The 27,006-nt window shown below is 40.0% G+C and overlaps 1 protein-coding gene across 1 annotated transcript in view; it reads left to right on the forward strand.

Moving 5' to 3' along the window:
• The window catches only part of LOC124296781 (acetylcholinesterase-like), a 117,919-nt gene that overhangs the window by 38,723 nt on the left and 52,190 nt on the right, over positions 1 to 27,006 (forward strand). Inside the window, exon 2 of the mRNA XM_046747133.1 lies at positions 17,192 to 17,334. Within this exon, the coding sequence (XP_046603089.1) occupies positions 17,192 to 17,334 (143 nt within the window). The remainder of the gene's footprint in view (positions 1 to 17,191; positions 17,335 to 27,006) is intronic.

A 27,006-nucleotide genomic window follows, 5' to 3' on the forward strand; every position in this document is an offset into this window, starting at 1 on the left:
GAGTATCGGAAATGAACGGTGATTTGTTAGCCATGTTTTCCACGGGTCAATAGACTCCCTCCATTATGGGCTCGGTTCAGGCCTGCGTTTTTTACCCCTTTCCTACCCCTTTTGTTCCTCGTTATTCGTCGTATTTTCATCCCCGATGGAACGCGGCGATGCTCGCCAAAATTTATAATACTAGTGTATTAATTAATATGTTCTCAGAATTCTTGCGTATCGTTATTATCGTCAATTTGTTTTTTATGGAAACGAGTGTTCTGAAAAAGTGGAAAAGATTTTCTCTCAATTTCCTGCTGGCAGTAAATTTTCAATATGTACTTACTGGAGGAAAAGAAAAAAAATTTACGAGCGAAATCTCTCGACGGTAACCGCAGTCCAACAAAGCGCATTGGTCAGGAAGTGAATTTGCAGGCATTGCGATGCTGGAGAAGCAATAACGCCTCGACGGCCTGGCGCCAGGAGTTAGAACCTCGGCAGTCTCGATCGAGTAACTCCTTCGCAAAACAATAATAACCCCTGTAAAGTTGCGAAGTAGTTGAAAGTGCTCGGTCGATTCTGCTCCGACAAGGATGATCTCCGTTTTCATGCTCGATTTAGTCAAAAATTCAAATCGATACGCGAAGTGAAGAAAGAATAGCAAAAAATAATAATAACGAATGATTGATACTCATCAATTTAAGAATAATTACTGCTCGATTACCTCGAATTTTTTTTTTTTCTTATCTTTTTTGTTTTTTTTTTTTTTTTAATGCCATGAATACAACAAAAGCCGTTCAATTTTAATTATAATTATACATACAGTTTATTTTGTTCCTTAATGAATATTTTATTAAACGTCTGAGATAAATTTTTTTCTCACAAGCTACTCGGTTATAGTTACACGAAATACTTCACATGCTAATTTATCATACCAGTTATAATTGCTCAACTTACCGGTTGATTCAGAAACACATTTAGACGTTATGGTAAATTTTACACGCCATTCTCGTTTGGTCGGATCTTTGTTGTTAGATCTTTTGACAACTTTTTCATCCGTTTCTCATTCGATATTTGCTTCAGACGATTCGCAATCGAGTAATTTATCGAAACTGGATAAACGTTAAAAAAGCTGATCAAGGATATGATCTTTCCCAACTTGTTGCAACTCCTGAACTTTCTCTACTGAAATTGGCAGTTTTTTAATTTTTCCGAGGCGAGAACCTCGTCGTAAATTTCATCTCAACCGATCTGAATATCTTATCACTTGCCGAGCTCTGCTTTAAGAATTTTTTAAATGCTTTTATCAATCGTTCGACCGCATAAACCCTACGCCGATAATTATCATCGTTTAAAAAAATTCATTACCTTAAAACGAAATGAGACAATAGGACGGGCACGATTGTCGCGCAATTATAGGAGGAGGGGGATATATTTTAATAATTTTAATCGAGTGTCGTGCGACTCGGCGATTAAGTGGTTGCTGAATCGTATTAACGATCATCGCCGCGGGTTCAGAACTCGTGCTGTCGGATCTATATCCACATTTGTACGTAGGGTGAAATTCATTAAAGGTTATAATAAAGTTTTAGTGTGCCTAAGTATCGTTCTCTGCCATGCTGCGGATGGTTATCATTAGGCAATAAATTTCGCCCGTTTAATATCGTCCGATATTGTAGGTGTATTATAATCCACCTTCGGGAAACTTTATTTTATATCCGCAATTATGGTAGGACTTTACTCGAATCATGCCTGCACATTTATACCCACCGCAATTCCGCCCCCCCTTCACCTCAACTCGCCCGTTCGGCTCATTACCGGAAAACACGAATTCCAATTATTCAAATTGCCCGCCCGCCCATGCGTGTTCATATAAATCGTCCGGCGCACAATACTTTCGCCTCACTTGCCGCCCCGTTGTCATTTCGCGTTTCGTTTCACACTCATTGTCAGCTATAACCGCAGAACCGCGAAAGCGCGCGTTTAAAAATCGATACGGGTCGCACTGAACTCGATACCGAAATCAAATTAATTCTTGCTCTACCGACTGGCGAAAATTCCTCGTGAAAGCGGGATTTTCTATTTTGAAAAAACTTTCACCAATCGTCGTGAAAAGAGGCAAACTGGGAGATTATTATTCGCTTGAACAAATAATTGGCAAATTTTATCACATTTTATCACGCAGGCCAATATTTATACAATTGAAAAAAGTTCGTTAAATTTCTCAACGCTTTGACATCTTACAAAAATGATGTAAAGTAAAACAAGTTTCACTTGGTGTGTAATTTGTATTTGCTGCGTCGTTTTCTTATTCACGATCTTAATGATGCTGAAAATTCATACACACACACACACACACACACACACACACACACACACACACACACACACACACACACACACACACACACACACATATATATATATATATATATATATATATATACACACTATGTATCCGCGAATAAGCCTCTCGGTATTTTATATACCTTATATACCCGTTGTACAAGGTTTATTTCGGATAAATTAACGAGCTCGAAGTTTCCACCTTGCACCTTCAGTTTGGCGGGGCTTCCGGAAATTAGTATTAAAAATACGGTCGAACAAAAGGAGGAGGAAGCGGAGAGAGAAAATAAAACGTCGAGTGGGTAAACGGTAGCAAAAAAGAGAATATCGTATAACAGCCCTGCAGCTGCGTACGACAATCGAGAGTAATTGGTTTCACTTTCACCGTGTCTCGTTCTCGTGGTTTCTCTCTTTTTTCATCCCTCCTCCAATCCTGGTATGAAAAACAAAAATATATCGCGAAAATTCTTCGTTCACCCCCGTTTAAGTATATAACAATCGCGTCTTATTGGAAAATAAATTTCCCGAACATATTTGATCCGGATAAAGTGACGCTTTCCAAGAGAAGTAACAAAAAACTAAAAGAAAAAAAACCAATAAGCTGTAAAGAAAAATTGAGAAAGCCACCCTTTGATGCGGTTTCATCCGCCCTTACTCCTCGGCTCGATGCCGCTGCCGCCTGGATCAAGGATTAAACTTACCCGTGTGGTTAAGAGGCAGGGTGCATGACGATGTAGGCTAAGGGGTGCGGGAGCTGGAAGGACGGCGGCGTCGAGGCGCCGTAATTAGGCGATACTCGTTGCATGCATCTCGAACCTGGCCAGGGTGGATATTCTCGTCGTTTTGCCGTTGAACGCCAGCGTCGTGATTTTTTTTCCCCTCGGGGAAGCGAGATGAAATTATTTAAAAAAATTGGCGAGCTTCGTTGCAATTATTTTTTATTTTCCTTTTACCCCCTCCTCAAGCAATTATTACCATCGTCAATTTCAAGTTTTCTCTTCTCTCTCTCTCTCTCTCTCTCTCTCAGTTTGAAGATACATTATGTTTGTTTTTTTTTATTTTTCATCGGGTCTTAATCAAATCCCATCGGTGTGGTTGTTGCTGCAGGAGCGACGCTTCAGTGAACGACAAAGTAATTGATAAAAAAATTGAAAGACACAGCTGGTGCGGTACGTATACGGTACAAGGGAAAACTGGTTTCCGTCTTTAATAGAGTTTCAACTCTCCGGAGGGATCTTCGAAGATGAGAAATTTCCAGTTGACTGTACTTTCTACGGTTTATGTTCCTGTACAACACGTTACAGGGTCTAAACTCGGTTTTCTTGTTGTCGCTGCTATTGTTGCTGTTGGAACAGCGATTCGTCGCTTTCTTTTACTTACACAGGTATCTTGTATTTACATACTCTTTCACATCGTGCTTCGAAGGGGTTCGTATATTGTATTGCTTGAAAGGAATTAATTGGAACGTACGGGGCGTCATTCTGCCGAAAGTAGATAATATACCGTACGTGATAGATTGGCGTAAAATGATTAGCGAAATAAATTGAGATCCGTGGTATCTACGCGTAAGAAATTTCCTCAGGAAGAACGTATTTTTTGCACCGGAAATCTTTCCGCCCGTAGCCTGTATGCTTTTTATTTTCATCTGGCACTCGATCACGGAATTTCGCGTTATATTACGATACAAACAGGAAGCGAAAAACATCTCACGGGAAGTATTATTACAAAAGTTTGGAATATCGTTCCGTTTTTTTTTTTTTTTTTTTTTTGTTTTTTGTTTTTTTATTTTTATTAACGCTTTTTTGCTTTTTCTATCCCTTCTATATTACCTCCTCCCGCCTCCCGTTTTTAGTTTGGTTTTCTCAGCACGCCTTCCTAAGTCGGCCGCGTCTCAATTCGGGAAAATAAAGTTTTCTCTTCTCGCGTTGGACCCCCAAAGCCCTTTTCGACGTCTCTCGCGGACCTCCGTTGAATGCGGATTCATCCGGCAACCGACTTCCGGAATTTCATCCACCCTCGGATCTGTATGCGATATGTTACGTGGAATCATGTGATACGATCTATAGACGATGAACGAATTGTGACGCGATGTTTGTCATTCTATTATGCAGGTATGTCAACGAAAGTGATGAAACTTGATTTTTTTTCCCGCAAATCAGGAACCGGGACTAGACGGCAGTTAATATTGCGCTCGCTAAGTTAAACCCTAGCGATATAGATTCATAATTTCATGGTAATTTAGAGGAAAATTATTCAGCTTGACTGTGAAATCAACTTGGCAATTAAAGTACGTGCTTTTGTATTAAACGTTTCGCCGTGACGATAAGCTTGAGACGCTTGGGAAGGGCGGATAAAATGTGTGTAAGAAAAAAAATTTTTAAAAGAAAAAAAAAATAAGGTATAAGGGAAAGGTAATGAGAGTAGATTTTCATTGCTCTTCGTTAACTCTGCAATCCCTCTTGCGGAAGGAGACAGAAAATGTCGTGAAAAAATCTTGACATTTAAATGAGAGAATTAGTGAAAAATGTGAGAAAAAAATGTTACGACGAACCGAAGAAGTGAAAAGTGAAAAAGAAAATTACGCCGATTTTTCTTACTTACGTTCTTTTTTTTTTTTTTTTGCATTTTCTTTCGTGTTTCATTAATCCGCTATTGATTTATTTCGAGCCATTTGTCCTGCCGCAGGTGGGAAATATCGCTTGGACTGTTTTAAACCGTTTAAATCATCCGATTTATTAGACACGACGCAATTATTAAACCGTTATACGAGTTTTACAAGGCTGGTGCAGGTGCCGAGATCTGGCGAATGATAAATTAAGGCCAAGTGGACTTCGCGTCTCGCAGTTTCAACTCCCTGGTTATAATCGAGTGAACGTGAAGACAAAGGGGTACGGTTGTAATTCCGAATTTGAGAAATCTTGGAAAACACGAAATTCCCAATTTTTCAGTGGCCAAACTTAAAGAATTCGAATCTTTGTTGTTTCTTCAAAGTTTGACTTCTTTACTTCAAGCTTCGCCGACAAATAATTCGGAATCAGGTCCCAGGAGGTGTCGCTTTTGTAATCACCGCCCGATGTTTGCGCTTTCGATGATTTGAAACAAATATTGACAGCACCTGCAAGCACTCCCGCTTCCGCGCCGATCAAAAAATTGACCAACCAATGCGGGGTAAGTGCGTTAATCAGTCGGCAAAGTTTGTCCGCGATCCCGGTAATCAAGCCGTGGTATAATTAGCTGTCGGAGAGTTGCAGGTCGCTTTGTTCAAAGGATTGGACCGACCTGTGCAGACTCTGTGCCAATTTACATATGGCACAATAGCCGGCTCGGATGCCTCCGCATTGACTGCGAGACGGGTAAATAGCGGTGAGAAATCGGGGGATGCAATTTTGACCCTCAGATTCGGAGTCTGGTTTCCGGTTCTGCAGCCGGAGACGTCACATCGAACGCAGACGTATTGAAAATCGGTTTTTCATCTCTCTCCTAATTTAACGGTTCGGTAAAGACGCGCCTCGTTGCGTCACCTGATCGCTTCTCGTTTTCACGTTCGATTTACTTGCATTTGTATTCAAGCCGAGGAGACGATGCGAGACCCTATCATTTCCTCATTATCCACTCAAACATGGCGCCGTCGGTCCATCCCTCTTTCGTGTAATTTTACGACTCCCTCGTCGATTCTGATGACGCGACTATTTACGCATCGACTTAATTGTTCGGGGACCGAATCGTATCTTTTGCTCGATATCCGTGAGTTCAGGAGAGAAAGAGAGAGAGAAAGAGGGAGGAAGGGAGGGAGGAAAAACGTGGAAACCATTTTTTGACAGCAACGATTTACGAGAACTTTCGTCAACTTTTCTCTCGTAAATCAAGTGAAATTCTTCGATTTTCAGTTCGGGAATTACGAGTAAGCCGATAAAAATGATGAAATTAAGCTGCTGTACTCGATTATAAGCTTTTTCAGAAAGGACAATATTATCTCGCTACCCTCGAAAACCCGGAGAGAATCGAATAATTTCGTTTATTTTAGAATCCAGTCAGAGAATGATTGTTTCGTATAAAAATATCGAGGGATCTTAATTTTTATCATCGAAGCGAAAAGCTCCCCAATTTTGATTAGCTTTCAGCAATGCGTCGTAATTATCATGCACGGTGTTGATGTTATACGATACTTACGACCTTCCGCGAACACGCTGACGATGTATTTAGCTGATCGTCCTTCGTCGATATATTTCCTCAAGTGATCCCGCGTATACATATAGGGTACGTGCCACAGCCGCAAAGAGGATCGGGTTTATGTGTTTCGGCTCTCCCTGGATACCCCCTGTATCCACAACTCAGTCTCTTTGACCGATCATGCATCACGCACGATCGGAGCATCCGTCAGACTCTTCAACTTAAAGTTGCGGGACCAGAACTTGAGATGAACGTTTTAAAGGAGAGGATAAAGGCCTCGTAGCCGAACTTTAATAAAAGGAGGAATATATCTCCTTGACGTGGGCAAAAATTTGAACCCACGAATCAGATTTGATATTAAATTTCAACAAATCGCATTATCGTTACTTTTCTTTTTCTTTTTTTTCTTTTTTCTTGGACTGCACACTTGACAATTCATTTCACCGTCAGTTTTGGTTACGGTAAATTCGAATTAAACTTGATAAAACTTGTCTTGCTTACTCGTGTAACGGTTGACAAACTGTAGTTACAACGAATTTCAAATTTCTATGAGCTATTCTAACACTGTGCGTATACGTAGGTACAATATTCAAGTTGACAACAGTTAACCCAGTTTGAAATGTTAATAACTATAACGGCGGTGAAACATTTCCCCGGATCACGACGAACGTTTGCAAGTTTTAATCGCCATCATCGATTTTCAAAGGGTTGCCAGACTGACGCAGCAAACTTCGCAACGTTAACCGTCTGCAGACGTAACTTGGTGCCACCCTGCAATTTACGGCTTTAATTAATAATATATTCCCCGGCAGACGATTTACGAGCAATCGCTACTTTCGTAATATCATCTATTAATTTCAGCCAGGGTCAGACGTAGTCTATACAATGTTTCAAACATACAGCGGGACGCTTGTGTAACGGTCGCCATATTTGTCCAACTTTTTGCTTCCATGTGTTTTTTTATATTTCTTTTTTTTTTTTTTTTATCTGTTGCTGAAAAAAGAAAACAGTTTTTGTTTCGTTTCTGCAACAGCTCCTCGTACCCTTTTTTTTTTGTAATACAGGGACGTATAACGGACGGAAAACTCGAAGGTAGATCAGCATAACGATGCGATTCACGAAAAGTTGCGCACCCGGCGACTCGCCCTCAGTGTGGAAGCCATCCCCGAGGCGAAGCGCTCATGCATCACGCATGATGCCCGACTACGTTATAATAATTCTGGCAACGCGGTGAATAAACTCACAACAGCTTCTTGCAGACTCTGTCGGTTAAAAAAAAAAAAAAATTTATTCAGTTTACCAGCTCCTCGATTCCCAAAAGGCAAAGTTTGACAGAGTAATCAACACTAGCGATTTATAAATTGAAATTAGAACCAGATGATCAGAGAGTTTGTTGAAATTGTTATTTCGATTGTGAAAACAGTTTGCAGTGGAGGCTTTCAATTATTCATCCATTTGCGTACATCTCCTCCTGTTTTACCGTAGCTGCAGCGGTTTGAAGGATAAATGAAAATTTTTCTACTCACAGAGATCAGCTCGACGCAGGTAATACGGCACAGACGGAAAATAGTTTACTCCAGTTTTAACCAAATTAATTTTCGTAACGGTAAAACCGACCATAGCGGGAATTAAAATGTGCACAACGCGTTGTCACGAGATTGCAGAAGTTTCACTAATTTGTTATTTTAAAAGTTTAAAAGTTTGAATTATCACCATATTTCATTGTTATTTTCTTCCCTCACAATTGACGCCTCGATTAATTTCATCCAATTCAACGATTCGATCTTTCCGCAATATTTTTCACCGCTCCCCAAAATGAGATTTGGGATTCGCAAAGCGTCTACGATTATTACGATTCCCCGATATAAATCCATAGCTCAGCTTTTCCCACGTTATCTACCTATTAATGGCGCCCTTTGCTACGCCCACGGTGAAACGGCAAGAAATATAAAGGCCCTTTCGTACGCCGACCACGCGCCGAGTTCTTCCCAATCTCTTTATCTAAAGAGGTCTCTCTTATCCCATTCTCGCAGACCTGCCCGGTACAAAACGTTCCCCAGGCGGCCTTAATAGTCATTGAGTTTGTCCCGTGTTCTCAGGTGTTGATGATGAGTAAAAAAAAATAACAGGGAAAAATTTTGACGAAATATCGCCATTGGTAGAGAGAGCAAATACAAATACAAATGAGCAAGTATACAGAGAACGCAAACTTGGAATTAACTTAACTTGTTAGATGTAGAGTCTCGGGGGTAATTTCACTTTATGATATTTGAACTACGTGTAATTATTGGGAGAGAATTAGAGAGGGGTAGATATATATATATATATATATATATATATATAGTTAAATACAGTTTATTATGCCCATTGCAACGTTTGACAAAAAATCACGAGTCACGAGTAAAGCAGAAACAGAAAATAAAAAGAGGTGAAACTAAATGTAGAAGTATGAATAGAGGCAAAATAGAATGATAACACAGAGGAAGATGACAAGTATGAATAGAATAAAGCAGAGCTAAAGCGTAATAGAAGAGAAGTAATAAGTAAATAAATAAATTGGAAGAAAAAAAAAAAAATTAATAGATGAATAAGTAAAAATAGACGAATACGTCGGTGAGTTATCAAGTGAGTGAAAAAATGAGTAAAAGAAAGAACAAGTGAGTGCATCGGTAAATAAATGAAACTAAATAAAATAAAACTAGTCAAGAGAGAGAGAGAGGTTGATTGATTTTTTATTCATGCCTTGATTACATCCTGAGGCAATGAATTATAAACAGTGAAGACAATACAAGTTTGAAATGTCATGGAAAAAACAGGATACCTACAATTTCAAATCGACTAACTTTTTATTAATAATAATTAATAACGGTACAATTAGCTATGCTAACAATAATTGGTTATAGATAAAGAGTAGAACGTACATATTCAAAGAAAATTAGACGTGAAACTAATAATTATTACAATACCAGAAATAATAAATAAATTAGGATTAAATAATTGTAGACAAACAATAAGTGACCGGCTGCACATTGTATAACCTTATGTAATATGGTAGAGAGAGAGAGAGAGAAATTTCAAATTCATTTCGCCTGGTAAATTTTGACAAATTTTTCTTCGCTGCTTTACAGTGTAATTCGTCTTCTCAACTTGCTCGCAATTTTTTACTTCGGATGATCGACGACAGTCTCTTTTCTCTTCTCGAGACAATATTATTGAAATTACCTACCGCTATCCGGGCTCTCCTTTTCTGCACGAAGGCGCGTTACATTCGCCCCAAGTTCTCTCTCTCTCTCTCTCTCTCTCTCTCTCTCTCTCTCTCTCTCTCTCTCTCTCGCCCGATTCGACGCGGAGCTTGCAAGTCGGCCGTCGGTCCGGGGTTCCAATTTACCGAATCGACTCTCGCCCCAGCTAAAAGCCAGCTCTATCTTACACCTCGAATGTATCATGTGTATACATAATATATGTATGCCAGTATACCTATATCGCATAACGGCAGACAGTCTGTAAGGCGTGTAATTTGTCAGGCGGAAGACGATATTTCGCGGCAAATGTATCGAGGAAGAGACAGATTTTCCATCGGTATGTGATATACAAGAGAAAGCGGGCTTCCTTTCTCTGAGGCTTTGTACAAAGGTATTGATTGATATTATACCGAGACACCTGCGCGACGATCGACTTTCGTAACACATCGACTTGCAAACAATCCTTTCGTCCCTCGGTGTTTTAATAAAATATTTCTCGCGACAAGAGTAAGAGAAAACAAAAAAAAAAAAAAAAAAACTCAACGACAACAACAAAAGTTAAACAAATACGGACAACCCCGTTTTTTACACCCACTTCCGTCACCTGACTCTCGCTTTCTAATAATCCATCATTGCGATTTAGCTACGCGGTTATGACGCTGAAACGGAATCTGCGGGCACGTCAAAACTTTCAAATTTCAGCCCCATTACCCCCGTTTCAATCCCCAAAGAAGGGAACGTGAGGAATTTGTTTCTCGCTTGTGTACGAGAACTGGGAAATTTCAATATCAATACTTTTTCCAATCAAAGTTGTATTAATACACAATTATTACCTTCTCGACGTGTCCTAATTATTTTTATGGATTTCGCGAGTCCGATCACGGGAAAATAATATACTTTTACGATAAATACTGCGCGTTATTATTATTATTGATTCGAGGCTCCTGATTTACGCAGTAGAATCGTCGATTAAATTTACTTTGAATTAGGTTAATCGGAACGACCTTGAATCGACGGTGTAATTCAGCCTTTACTGGATTATACGGAGAAATGAAACGTGTTGTCGGAGCCATCGGTGTGTTTATTCAAAAATTTATTTCCCCCCGTGCGGACCGCGGTGAAACATTTTCACGATAATTACTCGAGGTAAAATTTTTCGTCCGAGTTTGTTTGCCCTGTGCAAATATGCTGGATATATAATTGAACCGGCTTGCAGGAGGGGCCGACAGCTGGGGGAATGATAATCTAATTTCAAGCGAAATGAAAAAAGGAAGAAGATAAAAACCGTATTAAAGAGTAGAATAAAGAGAGTAAAAAAAAAAAAAAAAAAAATACATAAAAAATCGTCATCCCTCATTTTTCCACACCTGCAGCGAACTCGTACATCGCAGTTTTCGCAGCTGAATAGGCGGAATGAAAAATAAAGGAATAAAATACCGAGGTGCGAGAGAATCAGCACTCCGCCTTAGGGATGCGAGATTAATGTCGGAGCAGGTATGTTCGTTTTCGATAAAACTTGGAGAGTGCGGCACACTCAAAGGGCGCGGGATGCAATTGCAATAAAATTCACTGGGTTCGAGGCAGCCAACAAGTTGCCGGTGCTGAATCGATAGACTCGACGGGAACCAGCGGCAGTAGCCGTAGAATTAGCACCCGGGCTCGAGTAACGCGTTTCATCCAGCCCGGGGCGTCGTAGGAGAAAAATGGGGAACCAACCGCAAGCCCCGGGCATTGTGATGTACCAGCTTTGTAATTGAGTTCTTTTTCCCGCGTACCATCTCCGCGACTTCGCATTTTTCCCTCCTGTAATAAAATACGTGTCGAACAAAGTTTTCAGTGCTCTGATTTTCTCTTCGTCATTCGATTTCAGTTTTCAGTTATCTGATTTTCTTTCTGCGATGTTATTGAAACAAAGAAAGATGTTCTGTTCTTTTTTTTTTTGCCATCCCGACGCATCGACCGATTTTTCGGAAACTTTTTTCGCACTGAACTAGAAGAGTAAGCTCTTTGGCTTTGCTTTTGAAAATTCGTAAGAATATTCATTTCCAGCCTAGATACATGATTTATAGAAACACGAGTTTTTAAAAAATCCCTGGAAGGTTGAGAAAAATTATTGTTAAAGAATGTTCAACTTAATTTCAGTCGTAAATTACGATTCAAAGTTTTATTTTGGCCGATTAGAAATTCTCATATATTCTTTTCACGCGACACGAAACGTTTCTTGTTATATTAGAGACAAGACTTGCGGTTCGAGGTAAACGTTCTGTTTCCGGGACATTATAAAGAAAGTCCATTATCGATAAAGTCAGTTGTTAGCGATGTAGAAAACTGGAACAAAGATTGATAAGCATCGAGTAAACGATCTCAATATTTCAGCCAACAGTTAATCGGAATTCAATCAGAATTTAATTAGGCACGAGAAATTACCAGGCAGATGAAACGAACATCTACGAGGTTTCCGAGACGATCTTACGGCTGGCTTTTTTTTTTTAATTGGCGAATTATCCAACGCATCACATTTGCAATCGTGGGAGAGAATTATTCACTGATCTGTGAAACTTGAATTTACATGGCCTATTTATTCTCTTGTTCTTCGGTGAAACTCATTCTTCTAATTTCGAGCAACGAAAAGTTTTTGAAAATCGGTCAACGCATTCGGATTTTATTCACGTTTTTAAATCGTTCCGTTTTTTTGTTTTGCCCACCCTGTATACGTACGTTTATGAAAAAAATTAAACCGCTAAAAAAGAACTAAGAACACTCGCAGTTTATGAAAATTGATTTAAAAAAAGTCATATCCGATGATGCAAAGATACTTTGAATATTATATTATGCGATTCTTCTTTTTTTCAACTAATTTATTTTTTTCAACAAGCGATGAAATTATTCAATGTTTATACGTGTATATGGCGGTGAAGTTTCTAGAAATCAGCCCGGAGGGCTAAGAAATTTGACTCAATCGAGTTGAAACGGGTCGTTTCCATGTACAAACATTTTTTTGACTGTTCATGTTTCGGTTGTTCGTTTGTTACCGAAGACGCGATCCGAGGTCGAGTTGCGCCCGTGGAATAACATTATTCGGAATTTGTTACGAGTGTAACGGGGAGAGGCTATTAGGTGGGTAAAAAAGACGGAAAAGTATTACGAAGTTGGGTAAACAAAATGAGAAAAGTACACGTCGTACGTAGAGAAGAAAAAGTTGAATTTTGTTTATCTCATTTCTGTGCCTTGTTTTTATTCTGTACATTTTCAGTTTATTTCGTTTATTATTCGAATACCGTGTAATTGTATTTCCAACGATGTATCCGACGAGATGTACTTGAGGGCAAGGTATACGCGATTTGACGGAAAACGAGGGGGACGATGCAAAAAAGAGAAAACGAAACAAAATGGAAGAACCAGAAGAATAATGGAGGGGAAAAAAGTTGCACCGTTGAAATAGCCGTCGGGTAATTGAAATGCCTCGGTTGATCGCTGAAAGCTAAGTCAATTTAAGTTGAAACCTTTTGTACGTCAATAAAGTAACGAAGTGAAAGAGAGAGGCTCACACTCTACGGTTACGATGGCACGGCTTACTCAACGGTGCACACAGCACGGACATGCGGTGAAGTATAAAGCCGGTCCATAACTTTCCTGAAAGGCAACGCGACCCCCGTATGCAAATAGTTTACTTGCTGGATAGTTAAATAATAGCCCCAACTAGACTGCTCGCCCGTGCAATGCGGCCATTTTATTACTTATGCATGTACGTTGCGTACCTTATAGTGAGTTTAAACTTGGACGAAACAATTCCCGTTGGAAGTAAATTTCTATAACGTTTCGGATGGTTTTATTCGCGGGAAAATCGAATCGTCGCTGAACTCCTTGAAGCAATTCATGCGCGAGGAATCAAAGCGTCGAAGGCTCTGCAGCGCCAAAACTAATAGAGTGGATTGATCATCTCAGTTATCGTTGAGAACGAAGGTATGGAAGAACAGAGAAATCTTTTCCACGGTAGCAGAAGCGATTTTTCTTAGTCTTGAATAGCTTCGCGGGGAGCTTAATTGTCGGAGCTTGTTACGATTCGAGAGAAATGTCGAAGCGAGAAACATTCACTTAAGAGACACTAAATGATCGGGTGCAATTTCTTTCTCTCGAGATAATTGTACACCGCAAGCAGTTAGTCTCGTCGTACTCGACACGTGGTAAAAGTCGGTGACATTAATGTGGAACAACTGTTTCGATCAGGCGTCAATGAATCAAAGCACATTATTTTTCTAGGCTTGAAGAAAAAATATGTCGTTCGGATACGGTCGGGGTAAAAATATTGCGGACGATGCAGCGGCTGCAAAAACTTATTGCTTATTGTTTATCTCGCAAAAGCTCGGCAGCACGAGCACTTTCATCTCCGTAATGACTTTTTCCACTCGCTAGTAGCCGCGGGATGAGACTGTGAAATATATTGTTCGTCGTAAAAAAGTTTTACCATTCGCTACGTAAAGCAGCAGGACTCACTTTCCCCGGTTTCTAAACGGGTTCACATAATTCTGGTACACGCTTTTATTGTACATATAAACATGCGCTTTGAGCTTTTTCATCTCTATCGTCGAAACTTGTCGTACTCATAAATTTCGGCACGGGGTCGTTTAACCCTTCGGTAAAATATCACACGGACGTGAAAGTCGACGAGCAGATTAGTTACGACGCGTCGGAGACTTTGAAGAACCGGGAAAGAAGAAACGCTTTACTCGTGGAATTTCATTCCGCAAGATGGAAGATCCGACGTTTCGTTTGCGGTTGCTGCGGCTGAGCCCGATACTTGAATAATATCCCTGATTAATCCACTAATTACTCGGGCAATTACTATTGATAATCCTTGCGGAATGGAATCCTAGAGGAAACAGTTACACGGGGATTGCGTTACCGAAATAACATTTCCCGAATGTTGCGCTGCAGCTCCCGAGCTTGGCAATTCGGAGGGAAACATTTTCAATTAGCATAGCATATTCGTGATTTTTCCAATTTCTCACAACTGCGCTCACAGTTTCGAAGGGGCGAGCCAAATTCCGAATTTTTTGGTCGTGAAACTTGAAGTAATGAAGTAAAAGTTTCGAACGGTCTGAAACCCGACGCTCAAGCTTCCGAAAATGTGTAAAATTCCGAATGATCGAAGATCTTTGCTTCTGTGAATTTCTTGCTTGGTAAAGTTTCACCACTTTGATCATTTTTGTTTTGGATTTTCGATACTTTTACGTTCGGAATCCTGTTCGTTCAGATTTTCGGTTCTTCTGATTACTTTACACCCACTCGTTCAGTAAACTACATACCGGGTGAGTATATTTCAATGTTCGGAATTTTACTATCCTTTTCGTAACTTTGCTCAATCGTAACTTGAATCATCGAAATCTTGCGTTTCGGAACTTTGATCCGTCTGGTATCCGATCATTCGAAACTTTGTTGTCTCTTCAAAGTTTGGTTTCTCATCTTCAAGTTTCGACACCAGATAATTCGTAATCAGGTGCTTTCGGAACTTTTCAAATTCGGAACTCCAACCCCGCCCCGTTTCGATGTATCTCGGTAAGCACGGAAAGCTCGTTCGTCACATAGACAAGTTGGAATTTCATACGGAATACCCGATGACGGTCAATCGTATTAAATTATCGGCCGAACATCATGCGCGTGTTACATTTACGCAATATCAGAACTGCGACGTCTGATCGTACAGTGATTATAACGATTCGCTATTCGGTCGGCATTTCGGTTTATGCCCGCGTCGACGATCCAACCGACGCGTTAATACCTACTCGAGGTAACGATCACGGATCGTGGATTAATCACCACGGCTTGTGAACTTTGTCGACGTTTTGCTCGCGCCGCGGGGCTCAAGAATTATTTGCAACCTGCACGCGGATGCGGACGTGAAATTGTCGCAAGCTTTTCTCGCCGTGTGTTTTCGTCCGGCATCCTTTTCCTGATTAGGTGTACGATGTCTTCCGAGTTACGTACTGTACACCGAACAGCAAGTAACAAGAACTGTACCGGGCAGACGCAGCAATTGAAGCTTCTGTTACCATTAGCAACTTGATACTGACGTAAATACCGAGTACAGCGAAAGTGTGTTTTTCCGAATAATTCACGGCCCGAATTAACACCGTAAATGAGAGAGGAAATCGAAACGGAGACGGCGAAGAGAGGATAACAACGTGGCGAGGCAACGTTTGTAACCTTTCGCCGAAATATTCAACGCTGGGTTTTACGGTGTAATTATTCGCTCGAGGGTCCCGAAAGCTGAAATCATATTGTTTCGCCGATTCTCTCGGCAGATAATTTCGGGGCTTACACGATTCCGGTTATGAGACAGTGAATTTGGCCTCGTTGCCTACGAGTCAAAATTTTAATTAAATGAAAAGAGAAAAATCTTTTCGAAATTGTCGCCTTGTGAAAGCGCAAGAGCGTGTTGCACGAAATCGCTAAATTTTTCTTTCCTCCCCCTTGTAATCTAATCTCGCTGATCGATGGACTCCGGGACGCGTATAGGGATTGATAACGGAAACTCGGGCTCTTCATGTAGCGTGTGACTAAAGGGCCGTCTGTCACGCGGTGTGAAAAAGTGGGTAAAATAATGACAAGGTGAAAAGGGGGAGGTGAAGGAAAAAACAGAAATACATACATAAGCGTGATTGCGAGGCTTACGTATAAATGGCGAAGATAAGGCTAAGCGCGAGCATTCGTTATCTCTGCTTGCGAAATGTGGCAGAAAAGTTGGACGTCTTCTTCTTCTTCTTCTTCATCCTTTTCTTCATTTTCTTACCCATCTTCTTGCTTCTTGTTGTAGTTTTTCTTCTCCGTTTTCTTTTACTTTTTTTTTCAATTTTTTCTGTTTTTTTTTTTTCTTACTCGCTGCAACCGCCAGACGTTTTCCCCGGGCGGGATGAATATTTTCTAAGAGGTCTGCCACGCCATGTTGAACATCGTGAACATCGTGCCGCGCTCTCGGGATTCAGACGTACCTAAATTACCGAGGAACGGTAATCGAGCGATAAAAACACCGACGAGCACGTATGTCTCGGAGAGAAAGAAAGAAAAAAAAAAAAAAAAAACAACGTCGAGTTTTCTATCCAAAGTTCGTCACGTATGCCGGTTAGACTCTTGCGTTGAGTCTCGAGACCTTAAAGCCGAAAATCGAGATCTTTGAATCAGATTGTTATCCCTGGGAAAAATTTCTTCAACCTTCCCGAGCTACGTGGGTAATTTTACGCCGTTTGAAATCTGATAACCCAACGCGTCAAAGTATGTTTCAGCAAAAACCTGACAAAAAATGACTTAATTATTGTACAATTCTTTCGTTCGTTCTCTCGAATCTTTGGCCGCGTATCTTTTCTACATTATGTATAATTATTACTCTTGTTGATGTGCTTTCGAGCTTTGTCAAAACCTCGATTGATTATTTTAGCGAAAGTTTTTTTCGGTTTCAGGAACCTATTTCATACTGTACGACTTTATCGATTACTTCGAAAAGGACGGACCGAGTTTTCTGCAGCGTGACAAATTTCTCGACATCATCAATACCATCTTTAAAAATATGTCGACTCTCGAACGAGACGCGATCACCTTTCAAGTAAGTATTACGAAAATTATTTCTAGTATTTTCGAAGTTCAAAGCAATATTTGCACTAAGATTCGAGATGCGAGAGACGTGTGAATTTCACACCTTATAAATATCGATTCGATTATCATCGAGTCGAAGTGGATTCACTACTGCCGAGTGTGAAAATGTTAAAAAATGACGAGAAAGCTCGTTCTATTTCAGCTGCGATAGCTATTAAAGCGACAGGGAGCTTTCGAAGCAGCGCCACGGAGTCTCGCTAACAAACCGTCAGCCGATCTCAATCTAATAATTGATTGAGACAAAAATTATGCACCCCAACTCCTCGACTCCTCGGAGGTGGCGAACCTCGGTTTAATTCTTAAAACCGAGCGCGTTTCGCGCTTTCGATGTCGGAGCGAGAGGCTGAGGGCTTCATCAGGGGATGAATTCCCAACAGACCGTGGTCCTGTACAAACAAAACAATACCTTGTGTGCCGACGTTAAATCTTATCCAACCGAGAATCTACCCGGGGCTTGAATTACGTGACGTGGCAAAGCGAGCGCTGCTCATTCGTTGGTCTACTGAACTTCGTTCAACTTTTTTCTATGAAATATGTAGCTACTGGATAAAACGCGAGCTTTCAATAAAGTTGTCCCGGTAAATGTTACAGCTGCTCGACCTTCGGTCCGTGGATTTTATACGTCAGGCTGAACACTGTCTCGTGTCTGACTTTTGTCTTTCTGAATCGTGCGCCGTTGTGCATTTTATACATCGCTTATAAGGCACTTTCGTAAGAATTTAGTTCGAAAAATACGGGCGTTTTCAAATTTTTCATTTTTTTTTCCTTATCTTCAACACGCGGGTGTTAGAAGGGCACTGTTGGATTTTTACACACGGTTAGTGCAAGATTGTACGAAGTTTTGTTTTGTTTTTTGTTGAAAAATATCAAATGAAAACGAACCTACTGTTATTACAATAAAACAAAAAAAAAAAGAAAATTAATCTACTCTTCCGATTGAGTTGAAATTTGGACAGATCTTTGATTGCAACAGTTTCTGTAGAATGACCGGATGATTTTGAAAAATTTTTATTCGTTTGTTAATGAGAAACGATTAAAGTCGTTTTCTTTCGTCAAAAATCGTATCTTTTACTAACCGGCTCACCATTTTTACGGTTTGAAATTTTTTTCAAAAGTATCCGGTTATTCTACATAAAATGTTATAATCTAGATTCTGTACAGATCTCAAGTTAATCGGACGAATAAACTTTGAAATTTGATCCACACTGTTTTGGAAAACAGAGGTTCGTGTTCGAACAATAGCTTATTTCGTCAATTGATATTATTCGATAGAAAAAAAAACAATGAAACTTCATAAAACCTTTTACTAACCGTGTGCAAAAATCCGACCTTGTCCTTCTAATCCCCATAATACTCACGGTAAGAAAAATGTCGAAAATCGAAGTGCTTGTTAGACCGGATTCGTACGCCAGTGTCTTAAGATTGTACATGAAACATCGGCAGAGTCGCGAAAGCCGAGGAATAATTTACTACGCGAATAATTCGTAATCCGTCAATCTTTCAGCATGAATTTCTGCTACTTTCATATCATTATTGTTATACATAAATTTATGCATAAATTAAACCAGATATAGAAAAGGCACAGTATTTCCTTCCACCATATTTCGGACCAGTGAATAAAAGCTCACAATCAGTTCCGCAAGAGAGTCTTGAAAAATATCTTTCCTTCTCTCTTTTTCAATAAGCTCGCCTCGACTCTCTCAGTATTCGCAATCGGAATTATTTTCGTGCTTCGAAACTGTGAAGCTAGCGGTACACGGTTTTTCTTTTTTCTCCTTTCCTTTTGTAGTCTGTTTATTTTAATTTTGAAAAATAACGAAGCTCCGGACCCAGTTGAGCGTATTCGTTGCCAATTAATTCGAATTCCCCAGCCACCGTTTTTTTGTTTCTCGCGCGGCTCGCATTGGTTTTATTCTTCAATTATTTTTTTTCCCCTAACTCTTCTCCGCTGCAAACGAGTCGCCTTCGGCTGAAAGAAGAAAGTGGAAAATGGGACTGGAGGATGAAAAATAAAAAAGAAAAATTATTTATGCATGAGAAAAAATTTAAGTAAAAAAAAAGAAAAACAACATCTTTCCGAGCCAAAGTTTGACATATTTTTGTAAACAACGACGAGATGACTGCAGCTAGGGGCGGGGGGAGGGGGGGGGGGGGGGGGGGGGAAGGACCGCAACAAAGGAACCGTTAAAAGTGATTTTACGGAAAGGTGGCCCACATTCGCATGGATGCCTTCCAGCCGGCGAACTCGTTCAGGAAAACACAAAAGCGGAGCTTTCCGGCTCTTCCTTCTAGCTATGAGTATTGTATGGGTATACGTACATACAATGTGTGTATTTTTACTTGAGACAACAAAACCGCTAGGAAATACCATCCTAGCTTCAAGTTTTACCTCCGATTTCCATTCCGCGGATTATACTTGCTGAACACAGAAATTGGAGTAATAATGCCATGAAATATGAAATATTATGTGGGAAAACTCGAACATTTTGAAAATTCACAGCTCGTTAACAACTTCGACTCCTGGCTGGAAATTTTCAGCGTTGTTTGGGGATAGAATGAAGTATTTTCCCTGAAAATTTCAAGCGATTTCGAGTTGACAGAAAAAATTTACAGCTATCTGAAAAGAGCGATTTTTCAAAAATCAGTTGGTTTTGCGAGGCCGTATATAGAAAGGAACGTTGTAATTAATAATAATTCGTGTAGGTAGTGATAAAGTATACCTAGACGAAAAATTTGAGCCGTCGATTGGCCGTCTACTTGGAAAATTCTTGACTTGGCAGCGTTTCAAAGTTATGCGAAATTTTGCTAAGATAGTAGTCCATGAAAAGGGTCCCAATTGAACTGGATTTTGCTTTGGAGGGAAAAACTATTTTTTTCCTCAAAATACAAGGTCAGAGAAGGGGAATGCCGTTTGATTCGAGTCTTTAAGTCACATAGAGCTCCCATGAAAAAATCGTGAAAATAACTAAAAAATTGAATTATTAAAAACTTCAAAAATTTCTATAGCCACCAGATTTTCTCATATTAAGCTCAAATTTGGAGAATCGTCTTTTTTTTAACCTACTTTCTTGAAAAAAATCAGCAGCCAAATCGCTGACCCAAGCCCGCAGGCTGCGGTCGAAAAGTATTGGACCGCTATAGTATATTCAATCTTGGAAAGCCCGATGAAGCTTCTTCGCATACGATATCAAGAATAGAATCAAAGGATCTATGATAGATTTGGGATTTTTATTAAAGATACCAGGCACGGGGTTTGATAACAAATCATTGCAGTTTTAATAGTGGAATAAAGTATTCCCGCGAAGGCTGGGATTCGGGTCGCGAAAGCGCAAATGTCAATCGGTGGATTTTAATATTTGATAAATGTCACACGTAGGAAAAATAATTCCGGAATGTATCGATCGGCGCGATACAGCTTCTGTGGAATTTATTATACACGTGTAAGGTACGTTATACGTACATTCGGTTACGAATTTTGCGATCATATTACCCGGATGAAAACCGAAAATAGAAAATAATCGAAGCTTAGCTTAGCCTAGAGCGTGACTCCGTTTTTTCCATCGTTCTATTGTGAAATTGAAATGAAAAAACTGTGATATATGCAAAATTACGATTTTTAAATAAATAAACTAACTTCTGTATTCAGTGTGTTAACGCAAATTTACAGCGAATTATTCTACCGCGTGATGATTTTTCGAGATTTTCGAGAAAAAAAAATGTCATTCAAGTTCCTTGGTGCAATAATAAAATATCATTTTATCAACCTGTCCTTGGAATACCATTTTTAGCAAATGGAGACGAGACATTATTCAGAGTATGTTTGCCGATATTTATATTGCATGAGAGACAAAAGTAACGTTTCATCGGCAAGCAGAGGTTCCGCTAATCGTAAGAGCAGAACGTAATTAATTTATAGCTGACCGTCGCCTAGATAAATTTTTCATTTATTAAAAAACAAAATAACAGGATCAAGGATTAGGATAGGTTTTATTTTGTGTCACAGAAGTCCGTACATTTTTTTTTTTCAAATCGGTTACGTTGATCGGAGAATTTAGAAAATATATATGGCGAGAAATTGTATGAAATGTCGTATATTTCGAATCTATCAAAGTATTTTCTTATCATTTTCGATTACTCAGCGTTCGCGCCCCGGAAGATATATATTTGCTCGTTCAATATTATCTTCTCGTTAACTTTTCAATTGAAAATTATGCGGCGAGAGAGGGAATTTGCAAGCTTTTATGTTAAATCATCTCTCACCTCGGCTGTTTAACTCGGTGAAAATCGTTTCGGTTATCCACAAGGTTACAACGTGATTGGCAAAAATTAAAAAACACCACCGATTCGCTTGCGTATCTAAAAACAAGTGTAGTGCAAGCATAATGCGATAAATGTGAAACGTTGTGTGTAACGCCTGCGCGATTTGTCAAGATTTAGAACCAGCCCGATCCATCATTCGAACAAAAACGTTGTGTGCCATTTAACCGTTCAACACGAGTAAGTGTAATTCCTTCGCATTAAGATCAGCGCCGATTATGCGTAACAACTAACGGGTTAGAAAGGTTGAATGCCCGCTTTCTTTATTGCTGCGTTTCTCTCTCTCTCTCGATAATACACGGTGATACGCATAAATGTTTCACCCTCGAAGCTATCGCGTTGTATTTTACACCGTGTATACCAACCCCTCGATTTTACCCTTTGAATAAACTACTATAAGGTCATCGGTATTTTGATCCCCGAATTTTACCGTTTGCAAAAATCAATCACGAAACGCGAGATAATTTGATTGTTATTTCTATACTTCGTCATTCTTTCGTCGCGAGAAACTGCTGAACGTAAATGAGTTTGGAAAATGAAATTGTCGTTTCGATGATCAGATGAAAAAGATTTATCGTGCGTATCGAATGTCTTACGCCCCGTTCACACGAGTCCATCCGGCATTATGGGAAACAGAAGGGACGACGGTAGGGTAAGTCGACGAAGAATGCCGGTCTAATCTACCCGCAGGTATACAGATTGGGGGCGAAAATATAGGGCTGTAGAACTAACTCGGCTTTATTGTGTTGGATACCCGGTTCTGTTAAGACCGGAGTGATGAATGGAGCTCTCCTTAAATTCTACTTCCGGGATAAACTTTACCGGCCAGCCGTTCTGCCTACATCGGTTACAGCCTGCAGCAAATTCCGGTCTATTTTCAGTTCCACTTGTACGTTCATTGCCACGGGATTTAGAGTAAAATTGGTGAAAATTATCGCTACAACGAGTCTGAGACTAGATCTGCGATTCCGAGCCGGGAAAGTCGACGAGCAACGAAACGAAACGAAACGAAACGAAACGAAACGAGACTAAACTCAACGAAACGGTATTAGTCCTGAGCCGGATTGATTGATTGATTGCGAAAGCGGGTTTTCCTCCCAAAGGAAAAAAACGAAGAAGAGATTATTCGACTGGTTTTAAAGACTGAGCGGAGATTTGAAATGCGAATGGGGTTCGTCAATTTTTTTTCTCCCCTGAAATAGGGTTCTCCGTACCTATTTCGTGTACATCCCTAAAAATTTCTAAGGATGTAGATCGACTTAGGTACGCGTTGTGTCTTCTCCCGACTGAATAATGCATGCGAATTTAAGTGCTCTTCCGATGTAACTGCCACCCGGATGTATACTTATCGCTCGAATCATTTTTTACCACGAGAATTTTGTCACTTTTTTATTTTCCACCGATAAAAAAGAGAAAACACGCTGAATATACGTCTAACAGCCCATCATTTTTTACTCCAGTTTGTAAAATGTCGCGTTTTGCATGCATCACCGAACATCCTTCTCTCCGAGAACGAAGCCGCGTTTTTCACGCTATAGCCGGCAGAGACGACGGTGCTTTATCGTCTCGAAAGCTCCGCCGGGTCGTGCCGCAGTCAATTATCAGGATCCGTTAAGAATCAGGGGAGTAGAGGAAGAGAATATATTGCGGGACGATTGGCACGTGTTTAATTAAACGCGTTGCGAAAAGGTGCAGAAAGCCGAGCTCTACTCGTTAGAGGTTACGAACTTTCCCCCCTAATTTACCTGCCTTTCATTCTCCGCGTGTTTTCTCGAAGGTATAAGGTATAAGGTATAAGGTGTCAAGAAACCGCCTCGCTCGTCTTTCCTCGAATTTAAATTTCAGAATTACGCATTCCGGAGCTTCGAGGCTTCCGAAATTCACCGCGAACCGTTATCAACGTCGTCTCACCGTCTCGTTTAACCCCGTCAATAATCGTCTGCGTTGACGGCTTACTATTCTCAACGTATACCCAACTCCGAATACCAAATCATTTGGTTCTCGTTTCTGCTCGATATATACGGAAATACACACGCGTGTCATGCACGCCTTTCGCGTGACACAGATTGCCGGTGTTCTTATCTCGAAAGAAAGCGAACGTATATGCACTCGTGCAATTTTCTTTCCTCGCTCGGTGCAAAACGCCGCCTGCAGAACCGAACATTACGGTTTTTCTGTTTTTCTTTTCCATGTCCTTTTTTATTAGTTTTTTTTTTTTTCTGTTCCCCGTTTAGTTTGTTTCCATTTTTTTCCCCCCCACGCGACGGTGAAACAAATTTCTTCTTTCCCGCTTTGGATCATGCTTGCGGAATACTGGAATGAGGAATAATATTGTTGAGAGGAAAAATGGGGAAAAGGACGGGGTATTTTGCAGGGAATGGAGGGGAGGGCGGGGAATGGAGCCAAGTCATCAGCATAAACCAATCTCCGATCGAGATTGAATACACAAAGTCCCCTGCGCCTGATCCTACTCTTCTCGAACGTCTTTCCCATCGACTGCTTGCTTCCCTTTTCACACTTTGGCTCTCGACTTCGATCCCTGGGTACATGCACCGAGGAATCTGGATCACCTGTCAGAGGTTTTCCCAATTTCTTTCAACGAATACAATCAAAATTGCGAAAATACACAGGGAGAAGGCAATAGGCAAGATGGTCGATCAACGATGAGCCTATTTTGGATATCAGTGATAGGAAAAATAATAGGTTGGTCGACCAAAAATATTTACTTTTTATTAATATTCGTAGGAAGTACATTGAATATTTGGTGTAAATTATTATGCTCGGAAGCTGCGATATTCTCTTTAAAGCCTAAACGAAATAGAAAATATGTAATGAAATTTCTGAGAGACAAATGTGTTTCGGTAAATTTGTGAAAAATAGCATTCTGAATCAAATGACTCATCGCATTCGATGAAATAAAGGAACTAAACTGAAGTTTTCACCACTTTATAGAGAGATGATCGCTTTTATACAAACTCGATATATCTTTTCTTTCGATTTTAGAAAAATCATTGTTATAACGTATTATTATACATTAAATTAATGACTATCTCGCAATAAAACTAACGAACAATTCACGGAGTGAGGATGAAGAGCAGATTTCACTGAAAACTGCAAGAAAAAAGGGACACATCAAAGTTATCGGTAAAAAATCCCCAAGTCAACTTTATTTTTTACTATAAATGTAACAGATTTTACTTTTCATACAATGGTTTTTCACTGTTTCCAGAGTAAATTCTATATTTTCGAAAGTACATTTGATCCAAGTAACAAAAAAAAACCTGATGCGCCCTTCTTCTCCTGCAAGTTTGAGTAAAATCTGCTCTTTCGTTCCCCCCGTGACGTTCAACTGACCAATCTCCACTCCTTGGAGTAAATTTTTCCGAAGTGTGTTACTTACTCCCTGAACGCGACCGTGGAAAATCCAAGAGTGACTCAGTCGTACCGGAAGGGACGTGATTCAGGTTTCACCCCCGAGCGGCGCCGACGTCCCGGAAGTTTTGAAACTTTGGAAATTAACGGGAGAATTAACCTTGTTTTTTTTCTTCCCTCAAACTCCCTCGCGGCACGGCGACAGCTGGATCCTCGAGAAAATTAAACTTGGCAAAATTATGCCACGGGGCACCTGTGCCCACTGCCTCATCCTTTGACGGAGCCTCTCTTTGATCATTCACGGCCCTCTAGTTCCACCGTCGACGCCGATCGGATGTTTCAACTACAATACGTACCGATGTAGGAGGAAAAGGTTTGTTAATCGTTAAAAGTCGAGCATTGTTTAGGCATTTACGCGCTTGTTCGACAAAGCAGTATAGAAATCGGAGCCAGGTTGAAGTTCCGAATTTGAAAAGTTCCGAAAGCACCCAATTCCGAAAATCAAAATATACTCACACACTGCTAAAAAATGCCTCTGAAAATTGAACGATTGTTACACACACTCTGAATTATTTCTCATTTTGTCTCATTTTATACAAGATCGTTTCCAGGTGATATTTAAGTTGTTGTTTTCATTATCTCTCCACGGCGCGAGCGGCTCGTCAGATTTCATGAATTAATTAATTGTGCCGCTCTCCTATTCCCGACAAAATTTTGCAAGTGAAATTTGGGGAGAATTATCTCCACCTATTGTTATTGACATCGTTGTCAAATTGCGAAGGTTGATAAAAACTGTATTTTTTTTTTTTCTCGTGTAAATACTTTTTGTAGAAAATTATGTTAATCTGTCTACTAAAAATCCCAACTTAATATATAAAATATCGTGACCATAAGATTATAATCTTAACAAAGATTTGTAACTGGTCCAGTATGTTTTACACGGGGTTATGGTGTTAAAAAAAATATAATGGATATATGCGCCCCCGGACGATATTTTCCTCTTCTTTTTTTTCTCTCGCTCTTTCATACACTTTATTGCGTGAATGAAAAATTTTTCGAGACTCTTAGGAACGTGTCTTCTATGTAGGATTTTATAGACGCTGTATTATTTATTTGTTTATTTTTTATCCAAGAGTGTAAAAATCTACGTGCAGTATTCATCTCTGTCTCGAAACATGACAATCATTAATAATCATAACGGGAATTTGTTCACCTTCTAAATATGTAATAACTACGAATAAACCTCCGTAGGAACAAATCGCGTCGATCACGTTGAATTTATTCATGAAGTTGAAAACTTTTCGCCGACTAAATTCACCAAATCCAATTCGTTATTACTTCTCGCCATTCGATTCTGTCCCGTCAATCCTCCACCTTTACGAGTTTTTAAATTATACAGCGGTTTATCGTACGTAAAACTGCCTATAACTCCGAAAAATGGGGTAGGTTCTTGGAAATGGAGGTGAATTTGCGCAAACAGTCTTGTTAACGTTTCGGCCCGAAGCGAGGACCCTCCTCATAACGAATTACATCGAAATCTGTTCAGTTCTTTTCAATTTTCATACTCATAACTCCGACGAACGATACAACTGATCGATAAATTCAAGAAGCGCGATTTCTCATCATCCTCCCTTCCTTTTAAAATCAAATCGGGATACGTCACAAGAAATTCTTTCCAGTTACCGAAAATCAACTTGGAGCCAAATACGTGCTTTCACATTTAAAGTTGCACGAGTCGGATGTCCGACGGTTCTCTAAACTGGATTAGGATTATCGCAGCTCCTGCATGGTTTTCAGAGCTTTCGTGACGTGGCTGCCAGGTGAGACGGTCCTGATCGCGTTACTCGACCGCATCTCGCACACAGTTTCATCCCGACTGCTCCACCTACAAGCCGTGGTTAATTTCAGCGTGTCAAATTAGCAGGATGAGAGT

This window comes from Neodiprion virginianus, chromosome 1 (genome assembly GCF_021901495.1).
Source record: "Neodiprion virginianus isolate iyNeoVirg1 chromosome 1, iyNeoVirg1.1, whole genome shotgun sequence".
Taxonomy (NCBI): domain Eukaryota; kingdom Metazoa; phylum Arthropoda; class Insecta; order Hymenoptera; family Diprionidae; genus Neodiprion; species Neodiprion virginianus.